Consider the following 25,028-nt stretch of genomic DNA (forward strand, 5'->3'; position numbering starts at 1 on the left):
ACATTGATACCCATTTTGGTTTTGGGTAGGTACACAATCTTCTAGAACCCAACCAAATGGTTATTTGATAATGGGTATTAGGATCAATGGAGCTGGTTCAGCCTAGGGCTAGGGCTTCCCAACTAGTTGACAGGTGTGACATGTCTTGCAGAATTCAACCACATCTTCATACAATTCTGGCCAATAAATGTGCTTCATTATTTTTAACTTGAGTCTGTTTTATTCCCAAATGCCATTGGAATCTCATGAGCAATTCTTAAAATTTCCCTGCAATAACCAGGGACAACAGTTTGATGGACTATGTCCTCTCCTCACCCACTGGCCTCCTGAGGAGGTCTCCACTTCCTCATCAATGTATCACCCTTTTTTTAGGTAATAACATTCATGGAACCTCTTTGATTCTTCCTCAGAATATGCCGATCCCCACAAACCAGCTTCTGTCTGCTGGTCCTTCCCCGGAATATGCCGATCCCTGTAAACCAGCTTCTGTCTGCTGGTCCTTCCCCGGAATACGCCGATCCCTGTAAACCAGCTTCTGACTGCTGGTCCTTCCCCGGAATACGCCGATCCCCACAAACCAGCTTCTGTCTGCTGGTCCTTCCCCGGAATACGCCGATCCCTGTAAACCAGCTTCTGTCTGCTGGTCCTTCCCCGGAATACGCCGATCCCTGTAAACCAGCTTCTGTCTGCTGGGCTTCCATCAATCAAGGAAGTTAAGCTAAATAATTCAGCCTCACTATTTTCAGGTTCTCTAATCTCATTCAAATTATCAAAAAAGTTCTAGTCAGCAAAGATCTGATTTTATCCTCCCAGTCAATTGATTCCGCTTATGAACTTGGGCTCAAGTTGCCACACCAATCCAGGATGCTCCTCCTGCAAAAATCACTTTGCCTCAACCCAACTGGCTCTCTTGAATTTTTTGGAATTGCTAATGTTCTTAAACCTTCCAAATCTTTACACGGTATAAAATCTACCCCTTCAATAGGTAAACTGGGAACAATTCCCACAGTAACATCTGTTTACTAAGTCACTTTGTTCCTTTTGTATAAAGTTAATTTACAGCTTCATAACTCCCATTAATACTTTTTCTTTCTTTGAACCAGCTGGAAGACAGATTGGATCATCAGCCACTGTAAATGACTGAACGGCCCCAGTATCTCCAATATTAATTGGTTTACTTGCTTTGTTGGAGTGAGGGAAAATTCCTTAGACACAAAACCTCTCTATTTCCAGTAACCTGACTCACTGGATCAGTATCCCGGGAAGAATTCCCTTAACTATCCTGAGGCATATCCACCGCTCTAGCAGGTTCTAAGGGAACACTTTACAAATTATCCTATTGCTGCTTGTTTTATTGCCTGTTTCCTTTGCTGGTACAGTATTTCCCAAAGACTCCTTAGACACCCGTATTATTGCCACTAATTTAAATTTCAGCATCCAATCATTTACTTTTACAAACTGGTTTTTTATCCTCTTGACTTGTGTGGAGCAATTATTATATTTTCATATTTCGTACTGAATGTTAAAAGTTTTGCCTATCTACTTGAGTAGAGTCTGGTTCTTTAATAAACCCAATTTTGTTTATTGAAGTAACCTGGGCATTTTAGTGGTGAAGCACATTTGGCTGTACAGCTAGCTGGAAACATCATTGAAATATATGTTATAACCTGGGCATCATTTAAATATATGTTGTAACCTGGGCATTTTAGTGGTGAAGCACACTTTGGCTGTACAGCTAGCTGGAAACATCATTGAAATATATGTTGTGACCCATGGAGTAGTGGAACTAGAGACGGACAGTGCACGACAACCATCTTGGGGTATTTAACCTAAGATGAAAACACATATAATTGGGAAAGGATGAGAGAGTAAAATGCAACAACCATGTTTCTTCTGCATTAGAGTAAAGTTTACATTAGCATTCCTTTAATTCTCCTTTATATGTTTCTCTCTTCTTTTAATATATAAATTCTATTGTTCCATATGTCTTTGCAGTTTCAACTCCCTCATAATATTGGCAGCATGAAAAGTTTTTATATTGTCAGCAACTTTTGTGAGGAGGGAAATAAACATTCATTAGCCTTGCTGATCTGGCTAATTGTAAACTAAGATCCCTTTGAAACCCACATCTCTTCACGTATCTAAAAATACAAATTCCCTTCACACCTATGCCAGCATCCATGATTACTCATTAGCATGTCGAGCACCGAGCTATTTATGATTTCAAACTTGCAGTCTACCTGACTACAAATGTAATTAAATCACTCAGGCCCAACTATACTTACCCCCATAAGCCTACTTCACAATAAACCAGAAAAACATTAGGAAAGTGATTATACTTTCATTAGAAGTTAAGAGCATGCAATTAATGCCTTTGCTTGTATTTGCAGCATAGATTGTTGAACATTGCAGCTATTTGAAGTGAGCTGGTTCCCTTTAAAATCCTGGAGTTGAATTTAATCCAGGTAATTGCACTTTGCTGGACAGTTTCCTTTCTCTTAATTGATCTGTCTCCCAGAAATTGGGGTTCTCCAAGGTTTTCTCTGATGCATGGGCACTACCTCTTGGGTTGGATTTTTATACTGTACAGAGAGGCCCTTTCTTAACTTGAGAGATTCCTTACTGCTCCCTTCAGTTTTTTCAGATGACTTCTGTGCCTGGCTTGGCAAAACCAGTTCTTAAAAACCACCTATCAGTGCCCAAATAGGAATTCAATTAACATGTCTTGCAGTCAGAGAACAAGTAATCACATTTGATCTGTCATCTTTGAAATTTTTGACCCACTTCAAGGTCGTAGGAACCAACAGGAGATGAGTTTATTTAGTTCTCCATGTTGGGGGGTGAGTGCATGCCTGGTTGTTTGCGTGTCTGTTGGGTGCATCTGGCACTGGTTAGCAGTTCCTGTTGTCTACTGTTGATTAAAATTCAGCACTTTGCATTTTTAACCTCTTCCTTAATGGGTTTTGATGATTGTAGGTTCCTCTGAAATGCCTCCTTCCCTTCCTTTTTGCTTTTGCACCTTGGGAGGTGGCCTTGCATTTTAAAACAGTTTGCTGTCCGTTTTGTGAAGTACCAAATTTCTAGTCAGTTTTTTAAAAAAAATTCAAAAAGAGGCTTTTTTGACACTTTTTCAGTTGCCTTTCACTGAGTGGGAACAAATTCTCCCTGACCCCTTGTGATTTTGAATATTTCAATCAAATCTCCTCTCAGCTGCTTTTTCTCATGGAAAACAGTCCTAACTTCTCCAATCTATGTTCTGAATTTGCTCATTCTTGGAACCATTCTTGTCAATCTTTTCTGCACTCTCTCCAATGCCGTCACATCCTTCCTACATTGTGATGACCAGAACTGGATGCAGTACTCCAGCTGAGGCTGAACCAGTGTCTTATACAAATACAACTTGTTCTTGTAGACTATGCCCCTATTAATAAAGCCTAAGATACTGCCTGCTTCATTAACTGCTCTCTCAGCCTGTCCTGCTGCCTTTAATGACTTATGCACATATTTTGTGATGTGGCTGATATGTGCCAGGCAGACCAAATCCAAAGGGAAACTGGGCCACGATATCGCAACAGTTTTGGAATTTGTATTTATTATGAGGAGATTTGTGCACTAAATTTAAAGTAGAGTCCACTAATTTTAGAGATTTTAAAAATGAAATTAAAACATTATAAGAATTCAAATACAGACACAAGATTACAGTTATTCGATTACAACGAATCCCAACATTCCTAATTAACCTGACTCCAACTACACACTCCTTTAAGGCAACAGTCCAAAATAGGTTTGAAATTCAAATAAGCAATCCAGCAAGGTTATCACAAGCACCCACTGACAGTGGAATTCCAAAGGCTCAAAACAACTTTAGTTACTGGACACTGCAGAGTTCTGCAAAATTCTGCTCGAGGCTTCCTCCATGTCTGTTCCACATGATGTACCTTTCAAGATTTTACATGCCACACCCCTACATAGCCTTCCATATTTCTCTCTCTCTTTTAATGTGTAAAATCCTATTGTACATGTCTTCAGAAATGTAATTTTCCCATAATATAAAAATCTTTCATGTTGTCAATATAGCTTCTTTCCTTTTGAGGAAAAATAATCCTAATAACCTTGCCCTATTTACCTTGTCAGTTGTAAACATCCTTTTGAAAATCGAACAACTCCCCATTTATTGCACCCTTTTTTAAAATTCATTCATGGGATGTGGATTTCACTGGCTGGGCCAGCATTTATTGCTCTGTAGAATCCTCATCATCGCTTGTCCATCTTCATTTCAAAAGTCTGCTTTACACCTAAATCTTTGTAATTTCAACCTTGCAGTGTATCTGACTCTAATTCAATTAAATCGGTCACACAGACACCAACCATGAGCCTCTGCCCCTGATCCCCCTTTAGAATTGGACCTTTATTTTATAATGTCTCCATGTTCTTCCTACCAAAATGAACCAGTTCACAATTCTCCAAAATGAAATCCATCTGCCAAACTCTGCCAATTCCACCAATTTGTCTTTGCCCTTTTTGAAATTCTACAACGTCCTCCTCCACAGTTCAAGAAGCTTCCAAGTTTCAAATCATCCGCAAACTTTGAAATTGTATCCTGTACACCAAGTTCTCGGTCATTAATAAATATCAGGAAAAGCAAGGGTCCCAACACTGACCTCTGACCTCTGGAGAATTCCACTACAAAGCTTCTCCCTGCATGAAAAACATCCATTAACCATTGCTCTCTGCTTGCTAGCATTCAGCCAATTCTGTGTCCAGGCTGCCACTATCCCTCTCTCTCATGGGAAGGCTGTGGAGGCCAGGTCATTGAGTGTATTTAAGACTGAGATAGATAGGTTCTTGATTGGTAAGGGGATCAAAGGTTACGGGGAGAAGGCGGGAGAATGGGGTTGAGAAACTTATCAGTCATGATTGAATGGTGGAGCAGACTCGATGGGCCGAATGGCCTAATTTCTGCTCCTATGTCTTATGTGACCATCTCTCTCTGGGCTCTGTGAATGATCCACATTGTTTCTCTCTCTGTAGGTCCTGATGCTAATTGCAGTATCTCCCTGTCTGGATATCGGCAAGTTGAGTGTCAGCTCCAGCAGAATTCTGCCAATGGAATAAGATGATTGGGTCTTGAGCTGTCGTCTCTGACAATATATCATCCCTCCAACCAGTGCCTGTTTCTCAAGATTACTGTTGATGTGTTTTTTGATCTTAGTTGAATATACTGGATAATCTGGAGTGAAATGAAGATTCATTTTTTCTTTGCGTTTCTCACAACACAGAATCACCTGAGTGAGTCACCAGGTAAAACTGATTCATCTGTGTGTATTTAAAGCTAGTATTGGAGGAGGCTCTCTACTAAAAAGCATCAGGAAATAAAAGCCAAGCTGTAAGGCTTGGTGAAAAGTATTCAGTGGATTATACAAGGGATGAATGCAGGTGACTGTAGACAGTGTTGTATTCAGCTGCAATGGTCATGAGACACAGTCCTATATGGGGATATTAGGATAGGTGGCCAGGAGGGTTTAAATGGTCTCTTAGAGAGAAGTTTAGGGAGTGAATTCCAGAGCTTGGGGGCTGAGGCAGCTGAAGGAATAGCCTCTGATTGTGGAGTGGTTAAAATCAGGAATGGATAAGAGAATAGATTGGAGGATCACAGTTCTCCTGGAGGTGTACAGGTGGAGGAGCTTAGAGATAGGCAGAGGTAAGGGAATGAAGGGATTTGAACACTGGATTGGATGTTGAATTTAAGGCGTTGGTGGATCTGCGATCCAGTGTAGGTCAGCAACTCGGCGAGACTTGGTGTGGGCCAGGATATGAACAGCAGCGTTGTGTATGAGGTCAAGCTTGGAAGATGGAAGGCCAACTGGAGTGTTCTTCCATCCTGGTGGGCACAGTGTACTACAACAAGGGTTTTTCTATTTATTTGATTGGGGGATGTGGGCTTCGCTGGCTGGGCTAGCATTTATTGCCCATCCTTAATTCCCCTTGAAAGTGGTGGTGAGCTGCCTTCTTTAACTGCATCAGTCTACATGGTGTAGGTGCACCCACAGTGCTGTTTGGGAGAGTTCCCGGATTTTGACCCAGTGACAGTGAAGGAATGGCAATATGTTTCCAAGGCCTGAATTTAATGCTTGGTGTGCACATCAAGTTGGCAGGAGTGGAAGCAGATGTGAATTCGTTCCTGGTCACGTAGCAAACGTAACTTGGCTGGATGAGGTTCTCAATGGTTGGTCGGGGGCAGTGGATGTGGAGTGCTGGGTCCAATGGTGACCCGGCAGGTGCTTTGAAACCAGGAGGCAGCTCCCTGAAGGCTGCCAGGGGAGAATCTTTGCATCCGGTCTGGTGATTGGAACAATGGCCTCACCAGAGGCTGGAAACATCAGGCGGGAAGGCAAGTTGTGTGGGCATTCAGCCCCCGTTTCTCAGATGAGTTACCTCACGGTCCTTGTGGAGGAGGTTGGTGTTAGGCGGGACACTCTAATACCAGGGATGGCTGGAGGAGCCACAGCACCTGACCAAAAAAGCAATGGAGGAGGTGGCAGCAGAGGTCAGCAGTCGTGACGTTGTGTGGCGCACATGGGTGCAGTGCCGCAAAAGGTTAAACAGTCTGCTTCGCTCAGCAAGTGTGAGTACCATGTTGGCATGGATCAGTGTGGTGAAGTGTCAAGGGCTGGCCATACCCTGCCCCCTGCCCTGTTAGAGTGCCAACTGTCACTAACAGGTCAAGGGGGTGAGTCCTGGCCACTTGGTCTGAGTGCCTCACGGGTTGAGGACCATGACTCTGATGTGCCCTGCAAGGTGCCCTGGGATGGGGTTTGCCAGGCTGCAGTGGGGCTGCAGGTAGAGAGTGGACAAATTGATACTCCTTTGCCCTTTCGGGAGAAGAGAAGCCATAACGCCAGCCAATGAACTAAAACAGGCAGAGCCCCCCCAAACCACCTCATTCTGAGGAGGCACGAGATGGACACCTTGGAGCTGGAGAGTCGCCACCCACCTCAGCCAGCCAGTCCTAGAGAGGCAGGGGTCTCTGACGAAGGGAAGAGTGCAGTGCACAGAGGTGAGAGTGGCAGATTGTGCAAACATTCTTGGGTAGTCACTTCATTGATGGGAGCCTCAAACCTGAGTCCCCATTGACCATTGAAAGATAATGGCATCATGCTGCTGACCTCCATCGTCTCACCAGGGCACCTGGCATACAGTGTGATGACTTTAAACTAATGACATGACATTGTTCTCCCCTAGAATAGCCAGCTCGCCCACGAACACAGGACTCCTTCACCAGAGGCTTCAACTGCACCTGCATCACACCTGCTCTCTGAACCAGGCACCAGTGCACATACCAGCACCTGAGTGGGCTAGAATGTCAGTGCATAGCCGTGAGGGCACTTCCTACCTGCTTGAGGTGCAGGCAGAGTGTGCCCAGGGTGCCGGCAGTCAGAGGACTGCTGGGGATCTGGCCGATGCTAAGTCGAAGGCAGATGAGCCCCTGGAGTCGTCCATTAGGCGACAGATGCTGGATGCCCAGGACGATCTGACAGAGGAGGGTATGCACCATGGCGTTTCTTGGTGTAGTCCCTGCAGAGCATGAGCACTGTGTTGACCCTCGTGGCCGAGCGCACTGGCTCCTCCATTGAGCGAGTGGCAACTCTGATGGAGAGGGAGCTCCAGGGACCGAATCGGGGGCTCCTGGGGTTGTGCTCAAACCCGCAAGCCCTCATGCAGGCAATGACCTCAGGTGGTCAGTGCCAGTGTGGGAGATGCACGGGGCACCCAGTATCCCAGCAAGCAGGGGCATCCAGAGGCACCTCACAGCACACGTGCTGCTTGTTATCTCCGTAGGCTCCTCAGCACTCAATGACAGTAGCTCCTCTGCCCTTCCACCAGTATCCGTGGCTTCTGATAAGGCTGCAATGACCATTAACACCATATATTATCTTCATTCGATTAGTGCCATCATGATATAAATTTTGCTTTTAACTTAAGGGCCTGAGTATGTTTCACTTGTTTTGTAGGTGCAGGGCATGCCAGTATCTCATGCTGGATGTGAGTGGCTCCAAACTTTATTGCACAGGCACTGAGTGGACTTTGGGTTCCAAGGAAGGGTCATTTTAAACATCCAGGATGGAAGCGGCAGCCCTAACATGAGGTGAAGCAGATCTTTGGTAGCCTAGCTGAAGGAGTGTTGGATCAAGGTGTTCCTACCTCTTGAAGAATCCAAAGGACTGCCTAAAAGTCCTTACTAGGCTCCTCTTACTCACCGCCGGATTCATCTTCTGTGGAGCTACCTCAAGGTCCTCTTCCTCCAGTGGGTTCTATCTTGCCAGTGCCAGATTGTGGAGAGCACGGCATGTAACCACCATTAGTGACACCCACTCTGGAGGGTATTGTACTGCTCCCCCTGAACGGTTCAGGCATCAGAAGTGCAGAGGACTGGTGGTGGTGATGGAGAGAAACCTTGTGGAGGCATGACTCCTAATATAACACTGCTCTGACTTTGTTCACGAGTGGCGGAGAGGCATCATGAGCAACCTTTTCAAGGGATAGCCCTTGTCACCCAGCAGCCATCCATCCAATTGGGCTGGAGCAGTGAACAGCCTTGGCACCTGCGAGTGCCTGAGGATGTAAGTGTCATCGGAGCTGCCTGGGTACCTTGCACAGACTCGCAGGACCAGCATCTTGTGGTCACACACTATCTGCACGTTCATGTAGTGGAAGCCCTTCCTGTTGACAAAGGCACCTGCTGATCCGTTGGCCCCTTGATGGCCACACATGCAGTCGATTGTACCCTGGAAGCAGGGGGAACCCAGCAATCACTGCAAAGCTTCTAGCTCACTCAGCCTGGCTGGCCTCGTCTGTACAGAAATGAATGAATGTCAATACCTGTCTGAAGAGCGTCTGTCACCAGCTTGATGCAACTGTGGACGGCTGATTGGGACATGCCACACAGATCCCCCACTGAGCCCTGGAAAGAGGCAGAAGCAGAGAAGTTGAGAGCCCCTGTGAATCTCAGAACCACTAGCATAGGGTGTCCACCCACAGTCAGAGCTGATCTCTGGCCCAATCATATGACAAACAGAGGTCACTGTCTCCTGGAGTGGCGGAGCCTTCTTCGGCATTGCAGCTACCTCAATATGTCCGAGGTGCATTGCTGCCTGTAAACCCTGGCAGCAGGATAGAGGCTTCTTCTGCCTTGGACACTTTGGTGGTCCTGCAGCCCTTGTCCCACAGGTCCCTCCCCTGGAAGCTGTGTTTGGACACCTGGCCTCTTTCCCTTCTCTTGAGGAGGGAGGGGAAAGATGTGCTGTTAGCGGAGAGCCCAATCTCTGTTATCAGGGTAACAGAAGGCTGATACCCGGAAGTGTCCACATGGTCAAAATCCTCCAGGGGCCTTGGGGATCGAGTCCTGAAATGAAGCCTAGAAATGCTCAGAATGAAGCTCAGAAAAGAGATGAAGCTTTCCAGTTCAAATAAGCAACCAGCAGCAAACTATCTCCTAAACTGCTCACATGATAATGCTGACCCTTTTTTATCCCACCATCGCATGAGTTTTCGCTGTGGGCTGCATGTTTTGCCCATGCAACGAGTGCAAAATCACGCAGACAACAAAATCCAAATCAATTGCTTTTTTAATGGCCTTTAATTGTTGGTAGGCGCAGCTCCGACACCCACACACCCACTGACCTGAAGATCACTCGTGTGCAGGATGACGTCTGGATGCTCACCCGATTTTCATCTCTCACTATTTCACGTCTGTTCTGGGTCATGTGTGCACCTGTCCACGAGATGTGAAGTTCTTGCCCAAATCAGGATGGTGAGTGACTTGGAGGGAACTTGCGGGTCATGGCGTTTCCTTGCATCTGCTGCCCTCGTCCTTCTAGATGGTAGTGGTCGTGGGTTTGGAAGGTGCTGTCTAAGGAGCCTTGGTGAATTCCTGCAGTGCATCTTGTCGATGGTACACACACTGCTGCTACTGTGTGTCGGTGGTGGAGGGAGTGAATGTTTGTGGATGGGGTGCCAATCAAGTGGGGCTGCTTTGTCCTGGACGGTGTTAAGCTTGTGTGTTGTTGGAGCTACACTCATCCAGGCAAGTGGGGAGTATTCCATCACACTCCTGACTTGTGTCTTGTCGATGGTGGATAGGCTTTGGGGAGTCAGGAGGTGAGTTACTTGTCACAGGATTCCTAGCCTCTGACCTGCTCTTGTAGCCACAGTATTTGTATGGCTAGTCCAGTTCAGTTTCTGGTCAATGGTAACCCCCAGGATGTTGATAGTGGGGGATTCAGTGATGGTAAAGACATTGTACGGGCAATGGTTGGATTCTCTTGTGTGGCAAGAATGACCATCTCCAACAAGTGTCAGCCAATAAGATAAAAGCAAAAAACTGCGGATGCTGGAAATCCAAAACAAAATCAAAAATACCTGGAAAAACTCAGCAGGTCTGGCAGCATCTGTGGAGAGGAGCACAGTTAACGTTTCGAGTCCGAATGAACCTTCAACAGAACTGTTGAACTGGCACAATTTTGAGCTGAATGGCCTCCAACTGTGCCATAGTGACTCCTGACTCAAACCCCAACAGCCAGTGTTTCCATCACTGCGTGTTTCCAGTTTCCACTAGCAGGGCAGACCCACCAGAAATGGCTGCCCAAGGGCATAGCCTGAGGGAGTGACCCTGGCAATCCTGACCATTGCCTCTAGACCCAATGATATTTGATGGAATCGGGTCAAACAAGGGCTTCATTCATCCACTTTTTATTTATTTTGTAGGTGTCATCAGGGACAGGAATCGGTATTCCAAGCTCCTGTATTCTCTAATTGCTCATATAATTTAATTGTTGTCATATCTTCAAATGGAATTCTTTTATATTAAATCCCATTCTGGAATCTTTTACCAACAATGATCATGTGTTGCTAATCCATGTATGGTTCTGTCAGAACAAGTGTTTATCTAGTGTAGATAGTGATGGGGACTCAGTAAGGATCCGGTGCCATCCCAGTAACAGCTCCTGAGACGTGTCCAGTCTGTACTGCTGATTAACAATGACCCTGGGCCCAGTAATCTCATCCACTGTTGTTTCTGCAATGATTCCATATAATGTACTTTCCTTCTGTTTCAGAGCCGATCAAGATGATGGTTATTGTAGGAAATAATGTTAGATTCAGTGGACCAAACGATCCTTCGCAATATCCAACGGTATCTTGGGTTTTCTCTAACCATCACAATGCAAATATAGTAAACTATTTAATAGCTGGAGGTGCTCCCCGAGGTGAAGCCACCCCTGCATACCAAGACCGAATTCTCTCTTATGCAGCTGCTCAGACCTTTGTGCTACTTGAAGTTAAGGAAGCTGATACTGGGATCTACAATTTAATTGTGACTGATAGCAATATCACCTTAAAACATGTGGAACTCTCAGTTTTCAGTAAGTACAGTAAATCTGCCTATTTGATTATTTGTTGAGTAAGATCTGCCCCTTTACCTCTCCTGTCCTGAAGTAGTTTGCTATACAGGGATATAATACCAACAGAGAGGTATCATAGAAACATAGAAACTAGGAGCAGGAGTAGGCCATTTGGCCCTTCGAGCCTGCTCCGCCATTCATTATGATCATGGCTGATCATCCAACTCAATAGCCTGCTCCCACTTTCTCCCCATATCCTTTGATCCCTTTCACCCCAAGAGCTATATCTAACTCCTTCTTGAAAACAAACATACAAAGTTTTGCCCTCAACTACTTTGTGGCAGCGAATTCCACAGGCTCACCATTCTCTGAAGAAATTTCTCCTCATCTTAGTCCTAAACGGTCTACCCCGTATCCTCAGACTGTGACCCCTGGTTCTGGACTCCCCCACCATCGGGAACATCCTTCCTGCATCTACCCTATCTAGTCCTGTTAGAATTTTATAGGTTTCTATGAGATCCCCCCCCCCTCCTCATTCTTCTGAACTCCAGTGAATATAATCTGAACCAACTTAATCTCTCCTATGTCTGTCCCACCATCCCAGGAATCAGTCTGGTAAACCTTCGCTGCACTCCCTTTATAGCAAGTACATCCTTCCTCAGATAAGAAGACCAAAACTGTGCACAATATTCCAGGTGTGGTCTCATCAAGGCCCTGTACAATTGCAGCAAGACATCCCTGTTCCTGTACTCAAATCCTCTGGCTATGAAGGCCAACATAGCATTTGCCTTCTTTACCGCCTGCTGCACCTGCATGCTTACCTTCAGCGACTGGTGTACAAGGACACCCAGGGTTGCACATTCCCCTCTCTCAATTTATAGCCATTCAGATAATAACCTGCCTTTCTGTTTTTGCTACCAAAGTAGATAACCTCACATTTATCCACATTATACTGCATCTGCCATGCATTTCCCCACTCACTCAGTTTGTCCAAATCACACGGAAGCATCTCTGCATCCTCCTCACAGCTCACCCACCCAGCTTTGTGTCATCTGCAAATTTGGAGATATTACATTTAGTTCCCTCATCTAAATCATTAATATACATTGTGAATAACTGGGGTCCCAGCACCAATCACTGCGGTACCCCACTAGTCACTGCCTGCCATTCGGAAAAAGACCCGTTTATTCCTACTCTGTTTCCTGTCTGCCAACCAGTTTTCTATCCATCTCAATACACTACCCCCAGTCCCATGCGCTTTAATTTTACACGCCAATCTCTTATGTCGGACTTTGTCGAAAGCCTTCTGAAAGTCCAAATAAACCACATCCACTGGTTCCCCCTCATCAACTCTACTAGTTACAACATCGAAAAATTCCAGTAGATTTGTCAAGCATGATTTCCCTTTCATAAATCCATGTTGACTCTATCCGATTCTGCCACTGTTTTCTAAGTGCTCAGCTATTAAACCTTTTATAATGGACTCTAGAATTTTCCCCACTACTGACGTCAGGCTGACTGGTCTATAATTCCCTGTTTTCTTTCTACCTACCCTACCCACACCCCCCCAAACACACACACACACACACCCGCCCCCCCCCCTCTTTTTTTTAAAAATAGTTTGGTTACGTTTCCTACAGATTGGAGGGTAGTTAATGTTCCAGAGTCTATAGAATCTCGGAAGATGACCACCAATGCATCCACTATTTCTAGGGCCACTTCTGTAAGTACTCTGGGATGTACATTATCAGGTCCTGGGGATTTATCGGCCTTCAATCCCATCAATTTCCCCAACACCATTTCCCTACTAATACTGATTTCTTTCAGTTCCTCCCTCTCACTAAACCCTGTGTTCCCCAACATTTCTGGTATGTTATTAGTGTCCTCCTTTGTGAAGATTTAGTTTGAATGTATTTAGTTAGTCAGCCATTTCTTTGTTCCCCATTATAAATTCCCCTGTTTCTGACTGTAAGGGACCTACGTTTCTCTTCACCAATCTTTTTCTCTTCACATACCTATAGAAACTTTTACAGTCAGTTTTTATGTTCCCTGCAAGCTCACTCTCGTACTCTATTTTCCCCTTCTTAATCAATCCCTTGGTCCTCCTTTGCTGAATTCCAAACTGCTCCCAACCTTCAGGTCTGTTGTTTTTTCTGGCCAATTTGTATGCCTCTTCCTTGCATCTAATACTATCCCTAATTTCCCTTGTAAGCCATGGTTTGGCCACCTTTCCTGTTTTACTTTTGTGCCAGACAGGAATAAACAATTGTTGCAGTTCATCATGCGCTCTTTGAATGTTTGCCATTGCCTATCCACTGTCATCCCTTTAAGTAACGTTTCCCAATCCATCATAGCCAACTCGCACCTCATACCATCGTAGTTTCCTTTAGTAAGATTCAGGACCCTAGTCTCAGAATCAACGACGTCACTCTCCATCCTGATGAAGAATTCTATCATATTATGGTCGCTCATCCCCAAGGGGCCTCGCACAACTAGATTGCCAATTATTCCTTTCTCATTACACAATACCCAGCCTAGGATTGCCTGTTCTCTGTTGGTTCCTCAACGTATTGGTCCTGAAAAACATCCTGTATACACTCCAGGAATTCCTCCTCTAGGGTATTGTTACTAATTTGATTTGCCCAATCTATATGCAGATTAAAGTCACCCATAATTACGGATGTTCCTTTATTGCATGTGTCTCTAATTTCCTGTTTAATGCCATTCCCAGCATCACCACTACAGTTTGGGGGTCTATATACAATCCCCACTAATGTTTTTTACCCCTTAGTGTTTCTCAGCTCTACCCATACAGATTCCACATCATCGGAGCTAGTATCTTCCCTCACTATTGTTAATTTCCTCTTTAACCAGCAATGCAACTCCACCGCCTTTTCCTTCACCTGTCTCCACAAATACCCCCTCCACTGTCTCTAAATTGTCAGATTTCATATCCAGCATCCAGTTCTGGATGAGCAGAAATTTCCTCCAATTAAATATTGGGAAGACTAAAGCCTCATCAGTCCTCCTCATAAACTCTGCTCCTTCACCACCCGCTCCATCCCTCTCCCCCGGCAACTCTGAGGCTGAACCAGCCGGATCACAAAGTGTCATACCTGACCCTGAGATGAGCTTTCAATCACACATCTGCACCATCACCATCGCCTACTTCCTAGGTGAGATCACCTGACTCTGTCCTTGTCTCAGCTCATCTGCTGCTGGAACCCTCATTTATGCCTTTGTTACCTCCAGGCACAACTATACTGATACACTCCTTGTCGGCGTCCCACATCCTATCTCTCCATAAACTTGAGATCATTCGAAGCTCTGCTGTCCATATCCTAACTCGTGCCATTTCTCATTTACCCATCACCACCCTCTCCTTTGATTCTAAAATGCTTATCCTTATTTTCAAATCCCTCCATGACTCTGCCCCCCTCCCTATCTCTCTCATCTCCTCCAGCCCTTCATCCCTCCAAGATAACTACACTCCTCTAATTCTGGCCTCTTGAGCATTGCTGATTTTAATCACTTCACCATTGGTGGCCGTGCCTTCAGCTGCCTGGGCTGTAAGCTCTGGAATTTCCTCCATACACCTCTTCACATCTCCGTCCCTTTCCTCCTTTTAAGACATTCCTTGTAACCTTGCTCTTTAAGCAAACTGTCGGTCATCTAATCTAATTTCCATTAATGTAGGTCACTGTCATATTTTGTTTTATGTCTGTGTCAAATGTCTTAGGATGTTTCATTACGTTTAAAGATGCTATATAAGTACAGTTGTTATTGTATACTGAGTATTGGCAGGCAGTTCATCATAGGGACCATCATTTCCCAGCAAAGACACATGATAGCCATCAGTTGTAGCAATCGTTAGTTTTTTATCTCTAAACATAGGGTATTGAGGAAAATTGCAGATTTTCATGTCCCCTGTACTGCAGGATTTTTTCGTGGGTTTATTAAATGATTAAAACATAGAATTACAATTGACCAATTCACCATCAATTCCTTTAAGTTCAAGCAAGACTTTCTCTCTATAAGGTAAGAGAGGACTATCAGATGGTAAGTTAAAGGGAAAATCCTTATTGACAGTGTTATGATCCTGGCCCAGCCCGCCAAGGTTTTGGTGTGATTTAGTGAGGGATCAATGGTTTGTTTAAAGTAGACAAAGTTTGAGATTCAAGACTTTTGCTACAGAAAAATCAATAAGATTCTACAGTTTTTGAACAAACAAAAATAAACTCTACAAGGTCAGAAAGGTATAGATTAAACAAACAATTTTCAGTCTTATACTCTACCATTGAGGTACATGTGAATTAACGGGCAAACAGTGGTCAAACACACCACACTACAATAAAAGACACATGTGACAAAGACACCAATGCCCTTCAGGGAAGGAAATCTGCTGTCCTTACCTGGTCTGGCCGACATGTAATTGACTCAGAAATGGCCCTAGCAAGCCACTCCGTTGTAACAAACTGCTACAAAGTTACAAAAAAAGGAATGAAACTGGACAGTTCACCGAGCATTGCCCTAGGCACCGAGAACGACAATGGCAAACTGAGCCTATCGACCCTGCAAAGTCCTCCTTAAAAACAGCGGGGTGCTAGTGCCAAAATTGGGAGAGCTGCCTAATAGACTAGTCAAGCAACAGCCTGACATAGTCATCCTCGTGGAATCATACCTTACAGACAATGTTCCAGACACCACCATCCCTGGGTTTGTCCTGTTCCATGGGCAGGACAGACCAAGCAGAGGTGATAGCACAGTAGTACACAGTCAGGTGGGAGTTGCCCTGGGAGACCTCCGCATCAATTCTGGACCTCATGAAGTCTCATAGCATCAGGTCAAACATGGACAAGGAAACCTCCTGCTGATTAGCACATACCACCCCCACTCAACTGATGAATCAGTGCTTCTCCATGTTGAACATCACTTGGGAGGAAGCACTGAGAGTGGCAAGGATGCAGAATGTACTCTGGGTGGGGGACTTCAATGTCTAGCACCAAGAGTGCTTCAGTGGCACCACTACTGACCGAGCTGACCAAGTCCTAAAGGACATAGCTGCTAGACTGGGGCTGCGGCAGGTGATTAGGGAACCAACAAGAGACCTCATCCTCATCCTTTGCCTGCTGCAAATGCATCTGTCCACGACAGTAGCAGTCGGAGTGACCACCTTGTGGAGATGAAGTCCCACCTTCACATTGAGGATCCCCTCCATCATGTTGTGTTTGGCACTACCACCGTGCTAAATGGGATAGATTTCAAACAGATCTAGCAACTCCAGACTGGGCATCCATGAGGTGCTGTAGGCCATCAGTAGCAGCAGAATTGTACTCGAACACAATCTGTAACCTCATGGCCCGGCATATCCCCCACTCTACCATTACCATCAAGCCAGGGGATCAACCCTGGTTCAATGAAGAGTGCAGGAGGGCATGCCAGGAGCAGCACCAGGCATACCTAAAAATGAGGTACAAACCTGGTGAAGCTATAACCCAGGACTACTTGCGTGCCAAATAGCATAAGCAGCAAGTGATAGACAGACAGAGCTAAGCGATCCCACAACCAATGGATCAGATCTAAGCTCTGCAGTCCTGCCACAACCAGTCATGAATGGTGGAGGATGATTAAACATCTCACTGGAGAAAGAGGCTCCACAAATATCCCCCTCCTCAATGATGGAGGAGCCCAGCACGTTAGTGCAAAAGATACGGCTGAGGCATTTGTTACAATCTTCAGCCAGAAGTGCCAAGTGGATGATCCATCTCGGCCTCCTCTGGAGGTCCCCAGCATCACAGATGCCAGTCTTCAGCCAATTCGATTCACTCCACATGATATCAAGAAACGGCTAAAGGCACTGGATACTGCAAAGGTTATGGGCCCTGGCAATAGCACTGAAAACATGTGCTCCAGAACTGGCCGTGCCCCTAGCCAAACTAGCCAAGTGACATCTGCAACACTGGCATCTATCCGAATATGTGGAAAATTGCCCAGGTATGTCCTGTATACGAGAAGCAGGGCAAATCCAACCCGGCCAATTATCACCCCATCAATCTACTCTCCATCATCAGTAAAGTAATGGAAGGGATTATCAACAGTGCTATCAAGCGGCACTTGCTTAGCAATAACCTGCTCACTGAGGCCCAGTTTGGGTTCTGCCAGGGCCACTCAGCTCCTGACTCCATTACAGCGTTCACAGAATCGCAGAGTGCAGAAGAGGCCCTTCAGCCCATCGAGTCTGCACCGACACATGAGAAACACCTGACCTACCTACCTACATACCTAATCTCATTTACCAGCACTTGGCACGTCATAACATTCAGGGTATGGGCCAAGTGCTCATCCAGGTACTTTTTTTAAAGGATGTGAGGCAACCCGCCTCCACCACTCTCCCAGGCAACACGTTCCAGACCGTCACCACCCTCTGGGTAAAAATGTTGTTCCTCACATCCTTCCCCCCCCCACCCTAAACCTCCTGCCCCTCACCTTGAAATTATGTCCCCTTGTGACTGACCCTTCAACTAAGGGAAACAGCTGCTCCCTATCCACCCTGTCCATGCCCTTCAATCTTGTACACCTCAATCAGGTCGCCCCTCAGTCTTCTCTGCTCCAATGAAAATAACCCAAGTCTATCCAACCTCTCTTCATAACTTAAATGTTTCATCCCAGGCAACATCCTGGTGAATCTCCTCTGCACCCCCTCCAGTGCAATCACATCCTTCCTATAATGTGGCGACCAGAACTGCACACAGTACTCCAGCTGTGGCCTCACCAAGGTTCTATACAACTCCCACATAACCTCCCTACTTTTCTAATCTATGCCTCGATTGATAAAGGCAAGTGTCCTATATGCCTTTTTCACCACCCCACTAACATGCCCCTCCACCTTCAGAGATCTATGGACACACACGCCAAGGCCCCTTTATTCCTCAGAACTTCCTAGTGTCATGCTGTTCATTGAATACTTTCTTGTCAAATTACTCCTTCCAAAGTGTATCACCTCACACTTTTCAGGGTTAAATTCCATCTGCCACTTATCTGCCCATTTGACCATCCCGTCTATATCTTCCTGTAGCCCAAGACACTCAAGCTCACTGTTAACCACCCGGCCAATCTTTGTGTCATCCGCAAACTTACTAATCCTACCCCCCACATAGCCATCTATGTTGTTTATATGAATGACAAATAATAGGGGACTGAGCACAGATCCCTGTGGTACGCCACTGGACACTGGCTTCCAGTCACAAAAGCATCCTTCTGTCATAACCCTCTGCCTCCGACAACTAAGCCAATTTTGAATCCACCTTATCAAATTACCCTGTGTCCCATGTGCATTTGCCTTCTTTATAAGTCTCCCATGTGGGAACTTGTCAAAGGCTTTGCTGAAACCCATATAAACTACATCAACAGCACTACCCTCATCTACAGACCTGGTCACCTCCTCAAAAAATTCAATCAAATTTGTTAGGTATGACCTCCCTCTGACAAAGCCATGCTGACTATCCCTGATCAAACCTTGCCTCTCCAAGTGGAGATAGAAACTCTCCTTCAGAATTTTCTCCAATAGTTTCCCTACCACTGACGTGAGACTCACTGGCCTGTGGTTCCCTGGCTTATCTCTACAACCCTTCTTAAATAGCGGAACCACATTAGCTGTTCTCCAGTCCTCTGGCATCTCCCCTGTGGCCAGAGAGGAATTAAAAATTTGGGTCTGAGCACCTGCAATCTCCTCCCTTGCCTCCCTCAGCAGTCTGGGACACAAATCATCCAGACCTGGAGATTTGTCCACTTTTAAGCCTGCCAATACCTCCAATATCTTGTCACTCCCTATATCCATTTGCTTAAGAACCTCACAGTCTCTCTACCCATTTTGATACCTTCATCCTCATTCTCTTGGTTGAAGACAGATGTGAAGTATTCATTCAACACTCTAGCGAAGTCCTCTGGCTCCATAGATTGCCCCCTTGGTCCCTTATAGGCCTTACTCTTTCCCTGGTTGTGGTCACTACCACTATAATGCTACCCCACCACCACCACCACCTCAGCAACCTGCCCGGCTGGATTCCCCAGAATTAGGTCCAGCACTGCGCTGTCCCTTGTTGGACTCATACATATTGACCTTAAAAAGTTCTCGTGTACACATTTCAAGAAATCCACTCCATCCAAGCCCTTAACACTATGTCTATCCCAATTAATGTTGGGAAAGTTGAAATCACCTAATATAATTACCCTATTGTTATTGTTTTTACACACCTCCACAAATTGTGCACATATTTGCTCCTCAGTTTCCCACTGACTATATGGGGGCCTATAATAAACACCTAACAATGTGGCTGCCCCTTTTTTATTCCTAAGCTCTATCCACAAAGCTTCATTCGATGCCCCCTCCAACATATCATCTCTCCTTACTGCAGTAACTGACTCCTTAACTAATAATGCAACACCTCCTCCTCTTTTACCCCCTCCCCTGTCTCACCTGAAGATTCTATATCCCAGAATGTTGAGCTGCCAATCCTGCCCCTCCCTCAACCACATCTCTGTGATGGCTACTATACCACAATTCCACGTGTTAATCCTCACCCTTAACTCATCTGTTTTACCTGTACTACTCCTGGCATTAAAGTAGAGGCCATCCAACCTTGCCTTACTCCCTTAAAACTTAATGCAGCTGTACTCCCTCTGACTTGATTGTTTTACTGTATTATGATGTGTCCCTATTCTGCTAACATTCTGTGTCCCCGCCCCCTGCCGAATTAGTTTAAACTCCTCCCAACAGCACTAGCAAACCCGCCCGCAAGCATGTTAGTCCCGCTCTGGTTCAGATGTAGACTGTCCCACTTGTACAGGTACCACCTTCCCCAGAAACAGTCCCAGTGATCCAGGAATCTAAAACCCTCCCTCCTGCACCAACGTATTCATCTGCGCTATTCTCCTATTTCTGAGCTCGCTGGCACGTGGCACTGGGAGTAATCCAGAGATTACAACCCGAGAGGTTTTGCTTTTCAGTCTACTGCCTAACTCCCTGAATTCTTGATGCAAGACCTCATCCCTCTTTCTACCTATGTCATTGATACCAACATGTACCATGACCTCTGCCTTATCACCCTCCCCCTTCACCTTAGAACACATGGGATTGGGGATAATCTACTGGCATGAATTAAGAATTGGTTAATGGACATAAAACAGAGTAGGAATTAATGGGTCATTCTCAGATTGGCAGACTGTGACTAGTCAAGGGTTAGTGCTTGCATCCCAGGTATTCACAATTTATAGCAATGATTTAGATGTGGGGACCAATGTAATTTTTCCAGGTTTGCTAATTGCACAAAATTAGGTGGGAATGAGAATTGTGAGGAGAAGACAAAGAGGCTTCAGGAGGATTTAGATACTCTAATTGAATGGGCAATGTTCTGAGATGGTCCTTCTATCTTTGACTCTAGTTGTGATACTTGGTTAGTAGACAGACTGTAGGCTGTAGAGTAGGCATGCTGCTCCTAGGCATGGTATTCCAACCTCTGTCTTGAGAGAGAGTGTAACACATGACTGACTGATGTCAATGTCACATTCGTCATCTACATCATAGCATATCCCATTTGTTAACCCTTTATACTACAGGCAAGAACATGGAAAATGGAATATAATGTGGGAAAGTGTGAAGCTATCCACTTTGGTAGGAAAAGCAGAAATGCGAGTATTTCTTAAATGGTGAGAGGTTGGGAAGTGTTGATGTCCAAAGGGACCTGGGTGTCCTTGTTCATAAGTCACTGAAGCTAACATGCAGGTACAGGAATTAGGAAGGTAAATGGTATGTTAGCCTTTATTGCAAGAGGATTTGAGTAGAGGAGTAAAGAAGTCTTGCTGCAATTGTATAGATTCTTGGTAAGACTTCACCTGGAGTAATGTGTAGAGTTTTGCTCTCCTTAACAAAGTAAGGATATACTAACTGCCATTGAGGGAGTGCAATGAAGGTTCACCAGACTGATCCCTGGATTGGGGAGACATTGGGGAGGCTGGGCTGATATTCTCTAGACTTTAGAAGAATAAAGGTGATCTCATTGAAACACAAATTCTTACTTTCTCAACAGGGTAGATGCAGAAATGATGTTTCCCCAGGTTGTAGGGGTGTGTGGGGGTGAGGTGCTGGAACCAGGGGACACCATCTCAGAATAAGAGGTAGGCATTTAGGACTGAAATGAGGAGGAATTTCTTCATTTAGAGGGTGGTGAACTCTTGGAATTCTCTACCCCATAGTGCTATGGAATATGGGGATAGTGTGGGAAATGGCTTTGAGGTAGAAGATCAGCTATCATCTAATGGTGGAGCAGGCTTGAGGGGCCTACTCACACTCCTAACTCCTTTGTTCCGATGTTTCTATGTTTACATGGATTGTGAAATGGCTGCAGGAAGCCATTAAACTTAAAATGGCTTCCTTGATAACTCACAATCCACTTATTCTAATACAAAATACGACAGATACTGGTAATCTGAAATAAAAGCAGAAAATGCCGGAAATACTCTGCAGCATCTGTGGAGAGAGAAACAGAGTTCACCTTTCAAATCTATGACCTTTTATCAGAATCATTGGAATGTTTCTTTCCAGAGTGATTGTTGAGAGATGAGGCATTGCTGAAGATGGAAGCAGTCTGCCCAGCCCTGTGCACAGTGTCAGCATTAATCACCCACAGGTTCAAACCAGCCCAGGGACCCAGCAGCACCCAGCCATTTCGGAGTGAGATTGCTGGTTTGTGTCCCCTGAGCCATCTTTATTGAGACTCACTGACTGTGCTTGAGTCCATACACCTCATTATCCTCCAATGTTCAGCTTCAGTCCCAGGTTGTGGATGTGGGAGGGATTGTAGAATAACTGGTTAATAGTTATGGTAATGAGATAATGATGTGTATCATGGTGTAACAGTGACATCAGCAGCCATGTGCAAGAGACTAAGAGAAGATGGAACAGTCTGTACAAGAGAGAGATGTACTTACCTGGAAGTTTAGGACGTATTATAGTGTAAATAAAGGAATTTGGAAGTAACCTACCAGAGTTAGACCCAAGTCACTCATATGTAGTGAGAAAACTTCCCAATCCAGAACTGGTCACAAGTTACCCAAAGAGGCATCCAAATAGCATTTAAAGAGGAAACCAAATCACAAACCATGGCAGCAGCAATGGTGACACCAATCTAACAACAGTTTGGTGCCATTGACGGAACACCCATGGGGAGAAGACTTCTTCAAAGGAAGAATCAGAGGACTTACCTTAGTGAGAGGCACACTGAGAATTGAGAGCGGTGTCAGTACCAGTTGAGCAGTCACTGCTCCTTCTGCAGCCTCGAGTTTGCAAACCTTGAAGGTCCACAAAGAGGCCAGCGTTGGGAGTTGTGGAAAAAGACACTCCTGAGGTATGGAGCAGAATCAGGCTTGCATGCAAAAGAGCAGAAACACCAGGTTAGTACGTTCCTGTAGGCAGTGGGCTTTGCTGGTGATGATGTCCTCCTGAGACAGGAGGTAGAAGAGATATATGCAGATTTGGAAACCAACTTGAAAGCATTTGATGAATACTTCAGCTCAAAATCAAACCTGGTAATTGAGTGAGCACAATTCAATGAGAGATCCCAGAGGCCAGTGGAATCCATTGAATTGTTCCTTACAGACCTGGATAAACTAGCCAGTTATTGAAAGATAAACTTATTTGTGTTCACATTGTTGTCAGCGTCTACGATGAAAAGCTGTCAGATCTTTTGCAGTCAAAAGATGACCTAACACTCGAACAAATGGTTCAATACGTTAGACAGGCCAAATTTAGGGAGCAAAATCAGGTCTTAATCTGTGGAAATACCAAAGCTTCGGATGAACTTGTTAGTGGTTTGGGCCCGAAGGTGGCAGCCCCGCCCAATCAAAAGCCCCTCAAAAGAGAAAGCGGCAAACCCTGCAGCAGCCATTTGAAAGTGCCCCACACTGTGGGCAGAATCTTCTGGCTGGCGTGTGGGTGGCGGAGCCCGGACACCAGCACTTCAAACGTCACCACGCGGCATCGTGATATGTCAGTCGGCTGGTGCGCTATGCAGCGGGACGCACGCCCGCCATTCATTAAAGGCATCGTTAAGGCCCTTAACTTGTCAATCATCGAGGATCTCGTGGGGCCCGTGCGAACTTCGGCTCGGACCACAGGCCCAACGGGCAGGCGGGTAGGAGATTGTTTTTACAAACCTCATCCACTGGCGGTTTTAAAACGTTTACTAAAGTTTTTGTTCATTTGATTAACATGTCCCATCCTGTGTGATATTTTCACATGAGGGGGACATGTTAATGAATGTTTAATTGTTCTGTTTGTAATATTTGCCAGCCTTTCGGTGCACTCCGAGGCAGCGCTTTCGCGCGCATGCTCTCTGACAGTGGGGGAATCCCCCCCCCCCCCGCCTGCACAGGGAGCGCATAGCGCTTCCCGTCGGGTGGCAGGGCCCGTTTCGGCGACAGCGATTGACTGCCCGCCCGCCCGCCCATCAAGGGCACAATCCTGCCCGATGTCGCTAAAAAGCAGCAAAGAAGGCAGGACTGCCCAGCAGGGGGCGCAGTGTTTCCATTGCAGAAAGGACATTTCAAGCAGTTCTGTAAATCCAAGTGTGCAATTCAAGGAGGAAGGCGGGAGAATGGGCAGAATTGTATGTTCTCCCCTGGGAAAGGGGTGGGTGGGTGTTGGGAGACAGGGTTTGTCAGCGGGGTGAGCGTTACATTTGTCAGATGGACTTCCTGTTGGATTCCCGACCTCTCCGCGATTATGCCCTGGGATGGGCGAGGCCCTCTACCCTCTGCCCTTGCCCCAATTGAGGCTTTAAGTGGCCAATTCTTGACGATTTAAGGGCTGCTTTCTGCCCAGTCTCAATTTTCAGGCTAGCAGGGGAAGTTCAGCAGCAAGGCAATTGCCTCCCCCTCCCCGCCTTCCTGGCCACTTGACTGACACCCCAAACCCCCTAAGTCCATCTCCCCAGTCCTCACCTACCACCCCACCCTGAGACCACCAAAACGTACTTGTCCCTCGAATCCTGGGACTTGGGCTGTGGGGACTGCACGCAGTCCCAGTCCTGTTCAGATTAGCCTGCAGCTCCCTGAGGCGGGACTTCCTGAGGTGACAGTCCTGTCTGAAGCCAGTGAATGCTCTATGGGGTGTGAAATGGCACCGGGGGGGACTGTTCAGATGGTGGGAAGGGAAACCCCTTTCTGAAGACTTCAGCAATGTTAGTAACAGGTCCGAAAGCATGGATTAGAGATCAAAAGTCTGAAGGCACAGTTATTAAACAAGCAAACCAACCCTTCCCTATCTCATTCCAACTCCACCTGGTACATTCAGGAGAAACTGAAAAGTGATAAAACCACTGGAGGCTGCAAGAACTAATGAGTTTGAATATCACAAGCCCTGGGAATATGAAATGAAGACTACATCAGTTAGCTGCAGAATGGTGACCCAGTCAGCAAACGATGAGGGACAAGAACAAGGTCAGGGAAAGCATTGCATAGACTGAACGTGGGAAGCTCAGACCTGCAGGGAAGATGCTGCTAATAGAAAAAGTTTAAGAAAAGGGTTTGAGATTGCTATTAAGAAAGTTGAGATTATACCTGAGGAGATGTAAA

General features: G+C 45.7%; 1 protein-coding gene across 1 annotated transcript in view; it reads left to right on the forward strand.

Annotated features, from left to right (window-relative positions):
- Positions 1 to 5,036: 5,036 nt before the first annotated feature.
- LOC144673649 (cell adhesion molecule CEACAM7-like) overlaps positions 5,037 to 25,028 on the forward strand; it is an 80,993-nt gene continuing 61,001 nt past the window's right edge. Inside the window, exons 1-2 of the mRNA XM_078535380.1 lie at positions 5,037 to 5,301; positions 11,115 to 11,420. Coding sequence (XP_078391506.1) covers positions 5,241 to 5,301; positions 11,115 to 11,420 — 367 coding nt within the window. The 5' untranslated portion in view covers positions 5,037 to 5,240. The remainder of the gene's footprint in view (positions 5,302 to 11,114; positions 11,421 to 25,028) is intronic.

Source organism: Cetorhinus maximus, unplaced genomic scaffold (genome assembly GCF_964194155.1).
Source record: "Cetorhinus maximus unplaced genomic scaffold, sCetMax3.hap1.1 HAP1_SCAFFOLD_418, whole genome shotgun sequence".
NCBI classification, from domain to species: domain Eukaryota; kingdom Metazoa; phylum Chordata; class Chondrichthyes; order Lamniformes; family Cetorhinidae; genus Cetorhinus; species Cetorhinus maximus.